This window comes from Strix uralensis, chromosome 10 (genome assembly GCF_047716275.1).
Source record: "Strix uralensis isolate ZFMK-TIS-50842 chromosome 10, bStrUra1, whole genome shotgun sequence".
NCBI classification, from domain to species: domain Eukaryota; kingdom Metazoa; phylum Chordata; class Aves; order Strigiformes; family Strigidae; genus Strix; species Strix uralensis.
In genome coordinates this window covers 19,931,963-19,949,720 of record NC_133981.1, presented here as the reverse complement: position 1 = coordinate 19,949,720, position 17,758 = coordinate 19,931,963, and the positions used below count along the sequence as shown (strand labels likewise).

General features: G+C 37.4%; 1 protein-coding gene across 18 annotated transcripts in view; it reads right to left on the bottom strand.

Annotated features, from left to right (window-relative positions):
* The window catches only part of DOCK3 (dedicator of cytokinesis 3), a 220,724-nt gene that overhangs the window by 91,279 nt on the left and 111,687 nt on the right, over window positions 1-17,758 (bottom strand). For all 18 annotated transcript variants that reach the window (XM_074879567.1, XM_074879577.1, XM_074879568.1 and 15 more), the window contains exons 11-13: window positions 12,853-12,913; window positions 9,849-9,996; window positions 979-1,067 (exon numbers count right to left, since the gene is read on the bottom strand). In XM_074879567.1, the coding sequence (XP_074735668.1) occupies window positions 979-1,067; window positions 9,849-9,996; window positions 12,853-12,913 (298 nt within the window). The remainder of the gene's footprint in view (window positions 1-978; window positions 1,068-9,848; window positions 9,997-12,852; window positions 12,914-17,758) is intronic.

The window sequence follows — 17,758 nt, the reverse complement described above, 5'->3', positions numbered from 1 at the left end:
ACCTCTGAATTAGTGAACTACAGAAATCTTTAAATGAGGTAAAAGGATAGGACAAGATTTACTTGCCATATTTATCTTGTCATTAGCTAGGAAAATAAAAATGGATTTGAAAGGTGGCAAAAACTCTGCCAAGACAGTTATTCTCCTCAACTATGTAATGAAACATTTAGTACTGAAATTATCACAGAGAGTCTTATTGATAACTTATTTGTAGGTACAAAAACACCGCTTATTTTCTGGACAGTCAGAGTTTTCTGAACAGTCAGACAAGTGTGTTAGACAAATTTAACCTCTGGCTTTGGTTCTGTTGACAAGGATGCATGGAGAGCAAGCCTTAGATATGTGTTGTACCTGGAATTTTCAAGGAAATACAGGATGAAAAGGAAGACAGTTTTACTCAGGGAAATTCTGATGAATAAGATTAAATTCTTCATTTCCTGTGCAGCCAAGTCTGGTCGCAGTAACTTAAGCTAGTGTCACAAAAAAGCTTTTAAAGGAGTTCTGCCAATGCTGATTGCTGCTTATGTTGTAGCCTCCCATGGGCTAGCAGTTTTCACAAGCGTAGATACACTCAGTAACTATAACAGTCAATAAATGAAGACTCGCAGAGTAAACTAATAGTATAGCAGGCCGCTAGCTGTCTCTGCTGCAGACCTCTCTTGAGAAAAAATAGCGGTATAGATAAGATGATAAAGGGAATTTAACATGCTGAATTAATATTATTGTCAGCCATATCTGAGAAGAAAAGGTATCAGGTGTTTTTTTTTAAATTCTTGGTTAAATTGGCAGACACAATACAGATTTTCACCTGTAAACTGAGCGTGAATGAGTTTGAGCTAAATTTTTAAATGACCACAAGTATAGAAATTCAGCTATGCATAATCTCACATCTCACTGAATTTCTCTGCTATAAGTAGCAGTTTCCTAAAGGAAATCTTCAGCTGTTACTATGACAAAAATGTACAAGTAAATATTTACCGTAGTTTGAGCTGGGTGCTGTGTATTTGGTGCTGGACTTGCGAATAATATTTTCATGGATCTGGCACCATTCATTTTCGTTGTTACACCTAAAATAAAAGAACACTAAATTCAAGTTAAAAGCTTTCTGCTGAACCATCTTAGGACAGGAGAGTCAACTCTGCTGTAGAGATAACATGAAAGGTTGTGGGGTGTTGATGAATGAGGGAAATCCCACATAACTCTTATTTTTAAAAGTGGAAGGAAACAAAACATTCCCTAATAGTTATCTCCTTTTTATGGACACTATGGAGCCTGTGGTGACTTTTCTGTCATCAAAGCCATTGTTTCACTCTTCATATTATGACAAAGAAAGCTCTGGACATCCTATTTGAATTCTGTGCCTGTAGAAAACAAATTTCAAGCTGAAATTAACTGTTGCCATATATTTTTGGTTTTAATTAGGAAAAAAAGTTAAAATAAAGAAATAAAATATGAAATTTGAAAGACTAAATAGAACTCTGATTTCTTTAGTATCTTGGGCATTTACAAGACGACTTTTGCTTACCTATATATTTTACTGAATGCCTTGAAACATGATGCAATCCCCCCAAACTGTAGGACAAAAATATATAACAACGTAAAGTATGCTTCTGCATGTATATCATCTTCTGAAGGAGCATTTCACAATTGTTTATTTTAATAAGCATTTGTAAATACTGTTATATTTTATTTTCAGTTACATTACCATCTGTAAATCCTCAATAAATTTCTAGGATAGAAATTAAAATATCTCTCAACAGATTTCTCATATTTCCACTCAATATTTTTTCACCAGGAAAAATTCAGTTGTTAATATCAGTTTCAACAACTTGGTGTGTGGATTATAATCTTGTTCAAACAATATTCAGGCAGGATATCCGTCTGCACTGCCCTTCATCAAACAATCAGATTCAAACCCACCGGATGTACATCTTAGCAAGACCACCACTTAATGGCAGCACCTATAAACAAAATTGTTCTAAGTACTTCCTACTAACTCTACCTTTCCTGTTAGGTTATGCAGCTAAAGGCTCATCTTGAACACAAAGGGGAAGAGGAACAATGGCAGGTAGGGGAACAATGGCTGCTGCAGGAGGATGTTCAGCACATTGTCCAGGTGCAAGATGAGTCAGCCAGAAAGGCTCTCTGGATCCCTTTAAAGACTAAAATGGGTTACTGTCTTTGGTCATGCAGGACTCATTATGGGATGCTGGGGAAGAGCATTTGGGGATTGTTCAAGACATAATATGAACTGTAGGGAAACAGAGGGATAAGGTATAAAATGGCCCATTCACATGTAAATAAGTGGCTTGTCTGGCCATGCCCTGTGCCTGAACTGAGTGTCTCAAACCAGGGACTGGAGGGATTTTAGTGCGTATATGTATATATGTTTTCTACTAACAAGTTTGTATCCTAATAAGCCAGAGAGCAAAACAGGATGAGGCCTCTGGTGCTGTACACATTTGTATGAGTGCATACTTTCTGCCTGTGTTGATCTACGTGGCCAGCTGTACGTGTATGTATTGTGTGTATGTACACGTGCGGGATACAGGCTCAGCCTTGTGCCTGGCTGGACCTGGGGGCATGGAGCTGCGGCAGCCTCACCTCTCAGGCTACTGAATTCAGCAGCTCTTAACATCTCCCATCACCATCCTGCACACGCTTACATGAGAGTTTCCTTCTGGGTGGTTTTTTTTTTTTTTTTATGGCTAACTTCCAATTCCCTCCTCCATTCTTAACCTTCCTCAGGATTGTTTCCTCAAATTGGAATATATTATCTTCAAGATACAAGTTAATGAGAATTATAAAGGCATCAAGAAGATATGACTGTAGCAGAGAATGGGCCACGCTCTCTACTGCAGCAAGGTACCATTCCATTGCAATAAAATCAGACTGTCTAACTGTGTGGTGGAAGGTCAAACTCAGCATCTCTTACTGCTCCATTCCATGCCTTATGCATAAATATTCTGAAGTGGAGCAACATTAAAAAAAAAATCCTCTGTAAATCACTATATCTGTAGCTCTACAGATATTCTCATGACTCTGATAGCAACATTCTGGAGAAATTAAGGATGCTGCAGCATTTGGAAATTACATTGTGATAGAGATGGCTGAGAGCACCAGAAGCAGATGTTTCAGTTTCCTTTCCAGTCATGAAGAAATACAGATTCCTTTCAATGATAACCCAGAAAAAAAAATCATTATATGAGCAGAGTGCCAGCAAAGCAGGAAACAGAACCAGAGCTCACCTGGATGCTTGCTTCTTTCTAAGTCTTGGGCACCTGAGTCAGAATTTCCACACTTCTGTTTAGGATTCAAAGCTAAAAATGCAAGAATTGCACTGCCACTCAAAGTACTCAGGGAAACAAGCCCCATGTTCTCAGTCCATAGGCTACTGTCCCATTGTATGACACACACACATTAGACTGAGGGAGGAAGGCAAAGAATTTAGATGTCCCTCTTTATTAAGCTATTATATGGAAGATGTGCCATACAGTCTTCTCTCTTGTGAGCTGTGTTTTTAATGAAAGTGACTATGGCTGTTGTGTTTAGCACTGGATTCAGTGTCACCAGCACCTTTAGAGGTCTCCTGGGTCTGCCTATACAACCAGGCCCTCACCAGATATAGGCAGATCTTCAGTTTCATTGTTTCCAGACAATAACTAATGCCTCTTTTATCGAGTTTAGGTATTAACTTACATATTCAAAGACAACAAACCTCCAGTGTTAAGACAATGGTAGGGACCAAAACGTAGGCATCGTATTGATTTTGAAACCCCTGAAGCATTTTTCTAACTTACCATTTTGGAAAATAAAAATCCCTATGTATATCTAAATACATACTAAGCTACATTGTTATATCATATTTTATATGTATCTGTATACTTCAGGCCTTTTTTCATCCTGCAACTTTTATTCAACCCAAAATCTTACTCCCCCTGAAAGTAGCCTATGCTATATGTTTAGTGAACTTCCCAAACCTTTTCACAAAGCAAAGACATAGTCTTTGTCCACTAGGGAAGACTTGCTCCAGTGGTAAGATACACTCCGAACTATATTTTGTAAATTACTGTTTACACAACATGCCAATATTTAACTAGTTTTTGTTTATATGTTTCTACTGTCAGATGGGCAAAGATATTACTTGGCAGTTGTTGGTCTGGATCTAGAATACTGTGCTCAGTTTTGGGTTCTCCAATACAAAACAGACAATTGGAGAGAGTCCTGTGAATGGGCAGGTGGCTGGAGCAGGAGAGGATGAGGGACCTGGGCTTTTTCAGCCTGGAGAAGACAAGGCAAGAGGGAGCACATTAAGAGCAGCCTTCCAAAATCTACAAGCAGTTATTAAGACAAAAGAGCCAGTCAGATTCTTCAGTGGTGCATAGTGACTTGATGTAAAGCAACAGGCATTAACACAAACAAGAAAGGCTCAGACTGGATATTAGAATAAGCTTTCCCATGAGGACAGTCAAGCATGATTGGAACAGGTTGTCCAGAGAGGCTGTGCAGTCTCCATCCTTGGAGGTTACTGAGACACAACTGGATAAAGCTCTGAGCAGCTGGCCTTGCTCTGAGAAGGAGGTTGGACTAGAGAGGTCCCTATCAACCTGAATTAGGATTCTTATTTATCTTAACATCAAAGTTGCCTGACTTTATTTGCACTAGTATATGTAAAGCTGTACAACCAACCTGGGAAGCTCACTGAGCTTAAATGGAATCATACCAGGAAAAAAGTGTCAGCAGTGCTATAGCCTGTTACCACATCATGGGGAACACAGTCGATGTTAAGAAGTACTTTACACTAGTGTAAGCACAGCTGAAATGACAATTTTACTAGTATCATAATCTGATTGAAAACCAGAAATGCAGCCTTTATCACAAACAGTGCTGTTGGTTACAAAAAAAAAAAAAAAAGGAAAAGAAAAACTAGTATGTTGATCAAGTCTAATTGACTTTTAAACTCACCTGTGCTTTATTTAAATCACAACTACAAGATTTAAATATTCTCCATGAAGTCAGCAATTTTTAACTCAGCATCAATAGTGAATCTTATTTCTCCTGAAGTGCAACTGAATTAAACAATTAAACTTCTGTCCTATTGACTCTTAAAAAGTTAAAAAAAAAAAAGAGAAACTAAGACTATAAGCCTTCAGACCTCCTAGCAAGACAGGGCTCTTGAGAAATTAGTCACTTCATGAAACTTCTCCCATTTTTTCCCTTTTTTGTTTCCCTCCAAGAGTACATAACGTCAGCAAAATCAGGGTAAGATACGAACCAGCTACTGTGAAGACAGTAGGGATTTTTTTTCCTGCTGCATTATGTAACTGAAGAATAGTGTGGCAAAAGGAATTGAGGCTATCTAGAACAAGTAGTAGCTGGTAATTTTGTACAGCTTCAGTATTACAAAAGCATATACTGCCAAAAATGATGAGATAAACCACAAAGTCTGTTATGGCACACTTACTGACACCCCCCACAAATGTTGATTATTATAAAAGCAAAAGGAACATAGTCAATTTGGAATAAATTAAACACAAAGTACAGACAGTAAAAAAGGAAAAATGGAGAAAAAACATTGAGTTACTACCTCCCAGTGTGCTATCCAAAAGTATTAATCAGAACACTGATCAGGCTGTATTCCTGCATCTCTACGTTAGCTGGTGCAGTTAGAGGGGGATTATCCCACCTGAAATCTCAGTTCCACCTATTTCAACATCCCTCTTTTCACTCGAGTGGGTTTAGGTATCTCAGTTGATTGTTAAGAACATATGAACATTAAAAAAAACCTTTCCACACTGGCAATAGGAGATACTACTACTGCTGTGCTCTGAGGTTGTTGGACTAGAGACATTAGAGCATACATCCTGTCTGTTCCCATTCCTCTGTTTACGGACATGTTGTTCATAAACTTGTCCAATTCTCTTTGGACCTGCTAATACTGCCTGTCTTCACAACATCCTGTGGCAGTACAACTCAGAAGATGATTACCTGCTTTATAAAGAAGTATTTTCTTCCATCTTTAATGTCATCTCCTACCAATTTAATTGAGCATCCCTCATTCTGTACTGTTGTATTCAATGAACAACAGTTTACCCTCCACCACGATTTTCTAAGGCTTGGCCGTATCCCTTCCCACCACCACTTTTCTCCTCTTCAAGCTGAAGCTCCCTGAGTTCTCAATCTCTCTCATACAGAAACAACTCCATGCTGTTAAACATTTTAGATGCTCTACTCCATATCTTCTGTAACTACTATATCCTTTTTGGGAGGAAAGATCAGATATTCACACAGTAAATCAAGACAGGTCAGCACTGAAGTGACCTTCCAGAATTGACAGTATGGCAAATTGACTATATTTGCACTCCCCAGAACAATCTCTCAAAACCAAAACACAACAGAGCTAAGACATTAATGGAGAGTACAAAAACCCTTTCAATAATTGTGGTGTTCTGTGCCAATAATCAATATTCAGCTTAATTGTTGGGAAAAAAATAATAACTATCTTCACATTGCCAAGACGTTAAAATTCATTTATCCTACTGCAAATAATATTACCCTTGAAGTAGAGAGATAACCTATAGGACAAATTCTATACCATCTTCAAACCTCACTGCTGAGACTACAGAAAATTTCTAACCTCTGATAATTTTTTAGTTGCTGTACCAGCCTCTGGAGTGCAAGTTAAAATAGATTTCAGCCTCCAATGACTTATGCCTGCAAATTAACCTGGAACAAAGTTATCCCAAAATCAATGGACTGTAAAGATAGCTTAAAGCTAGTTTTGTACCAACTACCAATGTAAGCTGCACTTTGTATTTCCTGAACACAAAGAAGAAGAATATTCTTCCCAAGTTTGAAATGCTGGCCTGAAAACACTTGCTTGTAATGCATTTTATTAACATTTTACTTGTCTAAATACCAAATATATTACAACATACATTTCTGATTTAAACAAGAATTTTCTCCTGAGCCATCCATCACCTTTTCAGGTTGGCTGATTCTACAGTAAATTTATCATTTGGAATGTTTGCCATACTACATCGGACCCTGATGTCAAACAGATGGGGACAGAAATGCAATGTATGCTCTTGTTCAGCTGGGCAAATAGCAACAACTGAGTATCAAAAGGAAAAGGCATTCAGGCAATATACCACATTAAAAGGAAGAGCTAGTGCTGGAGAAGGAGAAAAATAAAGTATTGAGAGAAAACAGGACAAAAAGTAAAACTGAAAAAAGATAATATCAAAGAGAAATACATGACGTTTTTAGGGGAATGGGAAGATTGACACAAAGAGTAACATTCAATAAGCAAAAAACTCCATTAAAGATAAAAATTCATATAAAAATACTAAATCAAGTGATCTCAAAAAATGGATCAAGAATTTAGTTTGCATCTCACTTTTAAAATATTTTACATGCATATTACTAAAAAGAATTATAAAAGTGAACCTTCATGCTTTTACATAATGAGCTTATAACTAGACCTGCGGTACTATATCCTCTTAGTAAGATTATAACATGACTGTGGGATTAACAAACAGGAAAATCTGGATTGTGAGAAAGAAGTGTTTCTCAGACATAAATCTTTAACAATAAGGTGGCAAGCTGAGAAAGACTGGTGAAGTACATTGATTTTTCTCCCCCCTCCATAAGCATTTTCTCTTGTGGATCCAGCAAAAGACTCCATTGAAAGACCATGCATTTGTTTCAGCCTTTGTTAGGTTTTCAGTCTCTCAATTTTTTTCCAGCTTCTCCCCATGAAAAGGCTTTTCTGGCTGTATGCTGACTGCCTCATTTGTGGCAGCTGTAAGCTTTAGCCAGATAGTGTACAAAAAGAATGCTTTTTACCGATCCTTTAAAAATACAAACACACATCCCTCCTTATTTCACCTTTATGATGTTTTTGGGTTAGCTGTAGGCATTTTAACAATAATCAAAATGAAAGCAGCAGGTAAGAAAATCAGTTCAGCGTTGTTTAAGCATTCATACACAATTTTAAATTTACAACGGACAAAAATCTTGTCGTTTCAATTTTAGTCTACAAAGTAACCCTTTAGCTAAAAGAAGGTGCAAAGAGAAGATGCAAGCAGATAAACCTGTGAAAACTTCCTGTCATGGAAGACCAATAGCTGTTAAAGCTGCAAAAGGGATAAGCTGGTGCCCTTTAGATACATCCATTTTCCCTTCTGAAGATTTTTGTTGGAGGTTCACAGAGCAGTATTATAAAAGAATGATGTACAAGACTTATAATGACCCAAGTGAATGATAATAATGATAAAAAAATTACAAGCATGTGATTATAGAGTTGGATTCTGTTATGGGCTCTACCTCCTCTCTGGGAAGGCAGTAATGGCTGTGTGTGTACGTTGAAAACCAAGGGTGTGGGGAAGCAGATGTGAAGAACAACAGCTGGTATAAACCTACTTAAACATTTAGGCAGATACAGCTGGTACTTTGGGTGGTGTGAAGGGAAACCATATTAACAAAACACTTCAGATTAAGAGGAAGAAAAGGGAAGCTATCTTGTGATTTTTTTGATCATAGTACTAGGACTTCGGATTGCTCTAACTGGCTCCGTGATTTCATTTGTCACTGACAAATGGAGAAGTCCAGTATTTAACAAGTTTTTTCTTCTATTTTTCAGTGAATAAGAAGCTAAAGATGCATTAAAAGGACATCAAAACAGAAATCTGATATTCAGAATGTTCCATTAATGTAAACATTAAAAATGTTGCAGTTGCAATATATTAACACCATATCTACACGGCCAATATTAACCTGAACTATATAACCAAAAACCACTGGTTTGAGATAAGCTGAAACTGAATGGTGACAAAATGCCAAGATTATCCAGATTCCATTGACAAAGAGAAGAAAGAAGACCATTTTCTTCCCTATAACTTGACATTTTTGCTACAGTTTTCATAACTGTTGGCAAAAGAAGAATGGAAGAGCTGCCTCCGAGAGACTCTTTCTTTGGACTTACAGTTTTCTAATGTATAAAGAGATATTCAAGAATATTTCAGTGAACACTGAAAGCCATTTTTTCACTTATAGCTTCCCCTGAATGTCAGATTTTCTGCTGCTGAATGCACTTCTCAAAGAATAACGAAGTTCTATAACCCCCCCAAATGATCTTATTAATTGGAATAGCGGCCACAGACCGCAAAGTAATGTCAGCTGTATCTCAGCCCATCTGCAAAGCAGATCTTGCCAGTATTTATCCTCACTGAGAAGAGATTTAAATATTCCCTGCAGTCTCCAGACACTTTGTCTGTGGCCTTTTTATTACAACTGTGAGACCACATTTCATAGTAAGACTTTGTTAGTTCAAAGTTCAAAATCACAAATAACTAAAGATAGATTCTTGCTCAGAAAATGTTGACTTGCTTTGAGTTTTTTGGTCACACACTGTTGACTTCACTTGCTTTCTACTTTTTTTGTTGGTCACCATGACTGATAAGGAACAGGAGATTTGGCATGAGTAACCGTTCCCTTCATCAGGTAAAATACAGCTTATTTCTTTGGTTTGGGGCTTAGCATATTTTAAAAAGATCACATTAATGAAAGTGCGGCTTTGCAAGTCACACAGATCTGGGCAATATTCAATAATTTCTGAAGCATTTCACATACCTGAAACATCTGTGATCATATTCATCAGATTCTGTGAGCTTCTGGAATAATAAAGGAGCAAACACCAGTGCCAACAGCACTAGTTTACCTCGTGAGAAGGATAAAGCAGCAAATGCAGTTTATGGCACCTTGATATTTAATATCTCTTTAGTATCTCATCACCCAGTATATACAAAGTGTTCTTCCTAATTTTTTCCCTTCTAGGAGTTACTCACGTGTAAACTTTGAGAACAAAATCTTTCTCTTCTTTTATTTCAGAGATTGACTGAAGTACATCCATGATGCTCAATACTGCACAGCCATAGGGGCGGCGATAGTGTAAATGAGGGGGCCCTTTTTTTGAATCATTTAGCAACATGCGACCTAAAATTTAACAGAAATTTAAAACATTAGAGATTCACATGCATCCACTCTATCTATTCTGTTCTATTATCCCTCTGAGTATGCATACCTACAGTAAGTTTCAACTACAGCTTGCAGTCTTTCCTGTACTTCTGTACTGGGTCTGGCTGAGATGGAGTTAATTTCCCCCACGGCAGCCCTCGGTGCTGTGCTGTGTATTGGTAGCTAGAAAGGTCTTGATGACACACCAGTGTTTTGGCTACTGCTGCGCAGTGCTGGCACAGCATCAAGGCTGTCTCTCCAGCATTTCCCCCGCCTCACCCAGTAGACTGAGGGTGGGCAACATCTTGGGAGGGGACATGGCCAGGATAGCTGACCCCAACGGACCAAAGGGATATCCCACACCATATGACATCTGGTCAGCAATAAAAGCTAAGAGAAAGGAGGAGGAAGGGGGCATTTGTTATTACAATGTTTGTCTTCCAGAGCAACCACTACACATACTGAAGCCCTGCTTCCTGGGAAATGGCTGGACATCACTTGCTGATGGGAAGTAGAAAATAAATCTTTTGTTTCACTTTGCTTCTGCATGTGGACTTTGCTTTGTTTTATTAAACCTCCTTTATCATGTCCCATGAGTTTTCTTCCACCTTATTTTCTCCCCCACCCTGTCCTGTTGAGGAGAGGAGTGACAGAGCAGCTTGGTGGGCACCTGGCATCCAGCCAAGGTCAATCCACCACAACTTCTCACTCTATTTCTTCCTATACTGTTTCAAATCCAGATGTCCAACTGAACCTACCTGACACATTGGGCTACTTTGATTAAGGCACATCACCTCATTTAGCTACAAGAACACTCAAGGGCAAAGTGAACAGCGTCATGTCTGGCCATCTTTGATTTGCAGCTCCATGACACATATTTGCATCCAGCTGGGCTGACTACAAATCATCTGTTGAATGAGCTAAGAATACAGCTTGTACTCACCCCTCTGCATCCATGCAGAGATTCACTGTGGTCCTTCCATTACAGTCTGGTATTTACACAAATTTTCACTTTATACAGTTGCTTTAAGGTAATGTATTATATTTTGTGTCATTTATAATGTTTGTCTTGGAGTGCATAAACGAGAATTCTGAGGTACAAAGCTGTTCAGTGATTAACTTCCTATTGTTAAAGCAGTTTTTTATAGAGTAAAAAGTGCCAAGACCAGAAAAATCGCTATAATAATCTAAGCCAACTTGTAATGTTACACATAATAATTTGTCCAACACTTCTTGCATTAAGGTTAAAAATCTGAGCTTGAACTACAGCATATCTTTCTACAAGTCTCATTTACCATCAAGTGATACAGAATAATTCTAACTTTTAGACACCTTATGACACAGTGAAGTCAGATAATGAAAAACCAATCCTCTAACACATTTGTGACTCACAAGGCATATTGTCGTTCACAGGACAACACGACAAAGCTATGGTTTCACTAAGCTGTTTAGATCTTTTGTACTTCAGAAAAGGTATCTGTGGCTGGTAAGGGATGCTAGTAGTGAATGGGCTGGAAATAGGGTTAAATACCCTTTCATGGCAAACACTACCTAGCCATTTTTCAGTTAACCAAAAACCTGAAAAACATGAAAGACAGAGCACTACTCAGTTGTTTAGAATAATACAACTGAAGAGACTGTCTGTTGTTCCTACTATATGTTGTTAACTTTCTAGGCCTAAATATTTGAAATAAATATTTTACCTATGTTAACTTGTCAATTTCTCAGTAAAAACATACACATTCATAATTTAGAACAATTTAATTCCCTGTTACTAATTATATCTTTTTTAACTTGAGCTTTTTCCTATCCAACACCTTCCATGTAAGAGAGATTCTAGTAATTTAGTTCACGTACCAGAAGTCATATAGTCACTTCACTTAAACACACTGCTGGGCTAAAAACTTCACCTAGCTGTCCGTGAACTACTTTGAGCACTGCACTATACTGTATAAAACACATCCTAAATTAATCTTCAATCATAAACACTTTCCATTCTTGCTATTGCAAATCTCAAAAAGAATAAATGAAGCCTAGCCTGGCCTGTGAATAGTTAGAGAAGCCCGCTCTACAAAGGGTGACTAGTCAAGTGAATTAGCAAGGAAGGGCTTTCTTCCTTGGGTAGGGTCAGGTCTAGGCACTATGCATCCGGATCTCTCCTTTGCATATAACTCTACGCGGGCTGCCAAGACAACCTGGAAAGAAGCAAGTGTACACTGCAAAATGTTGGGCTGCAAGCTTGATAGGCTTCCAGCAGGCAGGTACTGCTGGTAATGCTCCTTTTTGGTGTCAACAGGTAGAAAGAGCACCTGACAGGTGTGACAGCTTTCCTGCTCTTATGTTTTACAGACATTTCCCTAAACTTGAGTGTGGGTGCTTGGAAGCACCACAGACTCCTACAGCAGAAAACACATCTTTATATGTATTTGTCTAACAGCCTCTGATTTACTACATGTGAATGGCCAGGTATGCTGATGTCCTGCCCTGTAAACTAGCTATATACATACATTGTCAGTAAAAAGACCTCATTTGAAAGTTTGGAACATGAAACAAAAAGCCTTTTTAGTTCCTCCCTCCTCCCCCAAATGGGATGTTTAATCAACTATTTTGTTTCAGACTGAGAAAAAGAAATCTCACTGTTAAAGAGTAATCAGTAACTTTATAACACTTAGCTACATATGGTCTGAATATTAATCTCAGTAGATAGGTATGGTCTATGATTGAGATTTCTAACTAGTTAAATCATTATAATGTCACTTAGTTACAACAAACATTTAAAAATACTTTAAAAACATTGTTAATTAAATATCTTTCAAGCATTAAATCATACTGTACCTATTCGAATTACATGGGCAACTATGTACAAATCTCTCTTCATGTCCTTGCTGCTGAGATCCTAAAAGATTGGAAAAAATATACATTAAAAAAAGAACACATTGCACTTCCAAAATAAGTGCGTACAAAACTCTCATGAACAATAATAAGGACTATGCGGTATTACTCTTCATTCATTTAGCTCCTTCATCTTTAAATAAGGAAAAAGTATTATTATTTCTAATTTACAGACAAGAAAAATAAAGTATAGAAGGATTACATTTGGTTGGAATGATCTTTAAAAGGAAAAGAAATTAAAGATTCTGACTCCACTGACTAATGATGCTGTATCAGAATTCTGGCAAACATTTAAAATGTTAATTTAATCCTTAATTCAAACACATCATTAGACTGCAATTCCTCAGAACAAGCAAAAGTCTGAAGAGAAAAAAAAGTAGAAGACTCAGAGACATGTTTATTTTAACACTTTTAAATGTGCAGCCTTAATCCTGTTTCATATGATATATGTTCGTTACATTATGAAAGCAGCAAGGCAGTCTCTCAACCATGCATCGAACCTACAGGCTCTATCCATATGAGTTGATGGGAGCCAAGGGCAGCTAGTTCATAGCTAAACTGCTTAAAAGTCCAAAAGCAGGGTAGGCTGCATGCAAACTGCTGACTGTAAAATGCTCTCTGCCCCATTCTAACTACTGAAACATGCCAAGGGATTATTTGGGAAGCATGGAAGTTGGAAAGGGCCATATTTGGCTAAACACATTCTAACAGCTTAGTGACATAGATGGTCATTCTTATATTTAGGACGTTGGAAACAGTGATAGGGTATTGGAAAAACTAAGAAATAAACTCAGTTTTAAGATGAGGTAACTGCTTAGCAAAATACAGGACCTTAAGATCTCCCAAAAGTTATTTTTATGGCAAGCAACTATATACATTGATGAAAACTCTGAAATTTCATGTCACAGAACAGCAAGTCAAAACTTTTAAAAATGAGCTTGAAGAAAAAATGAGAAAAGAACCTACAGAAGAGTAAAAAGAAAAGCTGAAGCTAATGAAGACAAAAAAGTAGCATTGACCCTGACAAGCCTTTAATATTAAAGAAAATAAATTAAGAAAATACACAGAGTACTTTTCAATAATTCATTACTCCGGCACTTGGCATTCACATGTTAGAAACTGTCTTAACTGCAGTTTCCTTGGCATGTTGTATTTTTTTCTGATAACCTTATAAACAAAGACCAACCTCTAACACACTTCCCTTTTTTTTTTTTATCAGAGGAAAAATCTAAGAAACATTTCTTCCTAAAAACATTAGCATTGTTCAACAAGTTTTCCTTATGTTACTAACCTCCAAGACAAAAAGATTAAAACACCTATTACGTACTGCGAGAATATTCATTCATGTTTTAGACTCTGATGCAAAAATGCTCCTTGTGGTCTACAGCAACAGCTGCTGCCTCTCTTTCTCCACTGTACTAAGCTTTATCATCTTATTGTTATGTACTAACTTAGGCCATACAGTCTCCAAATTCTCCCCAAACATACAGGGCATTGCTCCAGTCATTTCTCAGGAGAAGAGAAACTGGAAACACAAAATGATTAATGTATTCTTCCTAAGAATGTGGGAGAGAGTGAAGTGTGTAGACATGTGAAAGAGAAACATCACTTCACTCCTCCCCTTACACTGACACAACTGACATCACCTCATATGATTCTAAACCAATTTTTATTTGTTTGTACAAAATATTTTCAATGTAAGGCTTTTTAAAAACAGCTCTTGGGCTTGATATACAACTTTGCAAAAAACTTGAGATGATAGCTATGTGTTCATGTTTCTTTTTTTCCCTTTTTAATTGATTAAAGATATCCATCCCAGTAATAGTCACTTCTAAAATGTATAGCTGTGTGGGGAGAACACCACTGGTGCACTCACCTATGCACAAACGTAGCTTGCCCATCTACTACTACTTTTTTTTTGAAAATACAATGCAAAAATCAACTGGAAAAAATCTCAGATTCAGATAAAATCTTGTATTTTTCTTTTAAGAAAACCTCAACTAAGTGGTATTAAAACCACTGTAAAAGGAAATAATGCAATTTTTGTATAAAGGGGGGAAGAAATTTTAAACTGTGGACATCTAAGTTCTGTCTTCCTAGTTTGAACCAATTTAGTGAATTAAAAATTGTACTTTGCTGGAAATGAAAACATGAGCTTTAAGTCACACAGCAAATTTCCTCCCCATGCGACTTGAGAAACCAAATCTCAACAACTGAGATTATGATGGCAATGCACATAAATACTGAACTTCAGATTATAGTGACGTATAGCACAATAACATCTGGGCACAGTAACTGAGAACTGGGTATAAAGATAATTTAGTCTAAGAAGAAGTTTCATCCGCTTTCAAATAGCGTTATATTGCTAAATTACAGCAGGCAAGCAACGAATTCATGGCTGTATCGTCTTACTGTTTAAAAGGAACACTGTATTTCCCTGGGCAGCATATACAGAGAGTTGCAAATACACTGTTTGGAATGCTTACTAGCTAGCAGATCATGCCTCTCTGAAGCCAAAGAATTAAGCTATATAAATCTTCCTTAGTGCTTTCTCTATTTTGCTGCTACGTGAATAAGGGAACATACTTTCTAGGCTTTCTTCATCACCTAACATACCAGTGTAGCATATGGTAGGCTTTATCTTGCATGTCTTAGAGAAATTGAAGTTTCATGATAAGAAGGGATTTGACGTAGTTTTAATCTCAGTAGTGCCTGACAATACATTTCAAAAAGCAAAAAAACTTGGGAGATAGTACTTAATACTCTAGAGAGTCATAAATTTTTGAAAATATCTGTGATTTGACAGGGGGAATTTTATTATACTATCAGATTACCAATTCTAATTAACAACAATTTAGAAAACTATATTTTCAAAGGGCAGCTGTCAAAATATCAGAAAATGGTAGGGCATGCACATATTGCTGGGTTCGCACTTTAGTCACTTTTCAATTTCATGGAAAATATACTGTGTCACAGTCAAAAGACAAAAAATGTGGGCCCAGATGGCCTTGTATTTCATTTTGTACAGCAGAGGCTTTTTACAAGGCGAGAAATTCTTACTATGACACGGACCAAACAGTCAAAAACCCTGTGAGGAAATCTTCAGATAATTTATTTGCAGAAAATCCATGCGTGTGACTTAGAACCCAGAAGAGGACAAACTACATTTATTATTTGTTTGCTTGCAATGTAAAGAAATCAATTTCCAGAAAGGTGTTCTTAGCACTGTATCCACAGGGGTTTATTTCCCACATCCTTCTCAGCTTCTTAAATGACACTGGTTGATAAACAAAGTAATTTCATAATAATTCTAATTGCATGGCTTTTTAGAAAATCATCTCTCATATTTTTCTGCCCAATATTGGGTATGGAAAAGAGTTACTCTATAATAATGGTTAGTTCTTTACAATGCTGGTTTCTATAAAGGGCTAATTGTATGTCAAAAAAACCAAAAACCACACCCACCCCCAAAACAGTAGAATCAAGGGTACCTGACTGCCAATATTAGTTAAACAGTGTTACCAAATTCAGTTGCCAACCTCATAGGCCACAGACAGTAAGGTATTTAACAAAAATAGCAAGCTTATATCACGTAGTTACTTTTTAATTCAGACACAGGAATGTTTCTAAAGCATGCATAGGCTGAGGTTTGCTTGAGTGAGCTTTAATCTTCAGAGGAAGCAGTTTGTCACCTTCAGTATGATATGACAGCAGATCTAAAAACAAAACCTAAGTAATTTTGATATATTACACAAGGAGACAGCTGAACCCCTAGAAGCAACAGAGATGGCAGGAGAGACATAGATACTTTGAATTATCTAAGATATGCCTCTGGGAAAGATTAGAGGTTTAGAAAGATACTGCAGGGTGGTGGGGGAGGGAGAGGAAATAAATAAACAAAGTCAAGACTAACACAAAATTGGAAACAAACCTGAAAATCACAGAACCATCTTACTTTGGAAGTATTTCATAATTAACAAGTTACAATAAGATAGAAGCATTGCAGATAAAATGGTTATTCAAAAAGCTATTATTTGTTGCTCCTTTGCTACATATTTTAAAAAGTTCTTTGAATACACTGATGAAAGATATTATATTAGAACTGTGCAATTTTTTGCGCAGATAATTTTCCCAATTGTGACAACTCCTGTTCTGTAGAGTATACATTCTACCAGAGAGAGTGACAGACAACATGTCTAAGCAACTCAGAGAGCTGATACTGCAACAGCGTTGGTATTTTTATCTAGTTAAATAGAAAGGTAGCTTGGGAGTGATCTCTGGTCAGGATAGGTGCTATAGAGGGGCACACGTCTGCAATACTTGGGGCTGGCCTCTTTTAGACTGGGCTGACCCCATTCATAATATGCAGCAGGTCTCTTCTGGAACTACGTTATGCCCCTAGCCGTAGCGTATCATTAATCTTTTGTATTTCTGAAAGCACGTAAAGACTGGTTTGCAGGTCACTGGAGCAAAACTGTTTCAACGCTGTTCACAGTGCAGTGTGAAACAGGACAGTTGTTACATGACCCTAAGGCATCAATGTAGACGGGGAAGTTTGATGGTGAAAATCTTTTTAAGAATGATGAACCTCAGAGGCCAGAAAGTGCCAAATTTGATACACACCAGTCTGTGCTGCCTTTTGGAAATAAACCCCAGAGCAATTCTTAATCCTACACTCAACCTTTTTGTATGATTCTTACACCGGTGCCGAAGCTTGCTCCCTGGCCACCTTTCTTTTAGATGAGAACAATACTTGGTTTTGAGTTACCAACAGTGGAGCCACTGGTGCCAACAGCAGAAGTGAGACATGTTACCTCTGCTGACGTTTAATCAGCTGTTAGCACTTCAC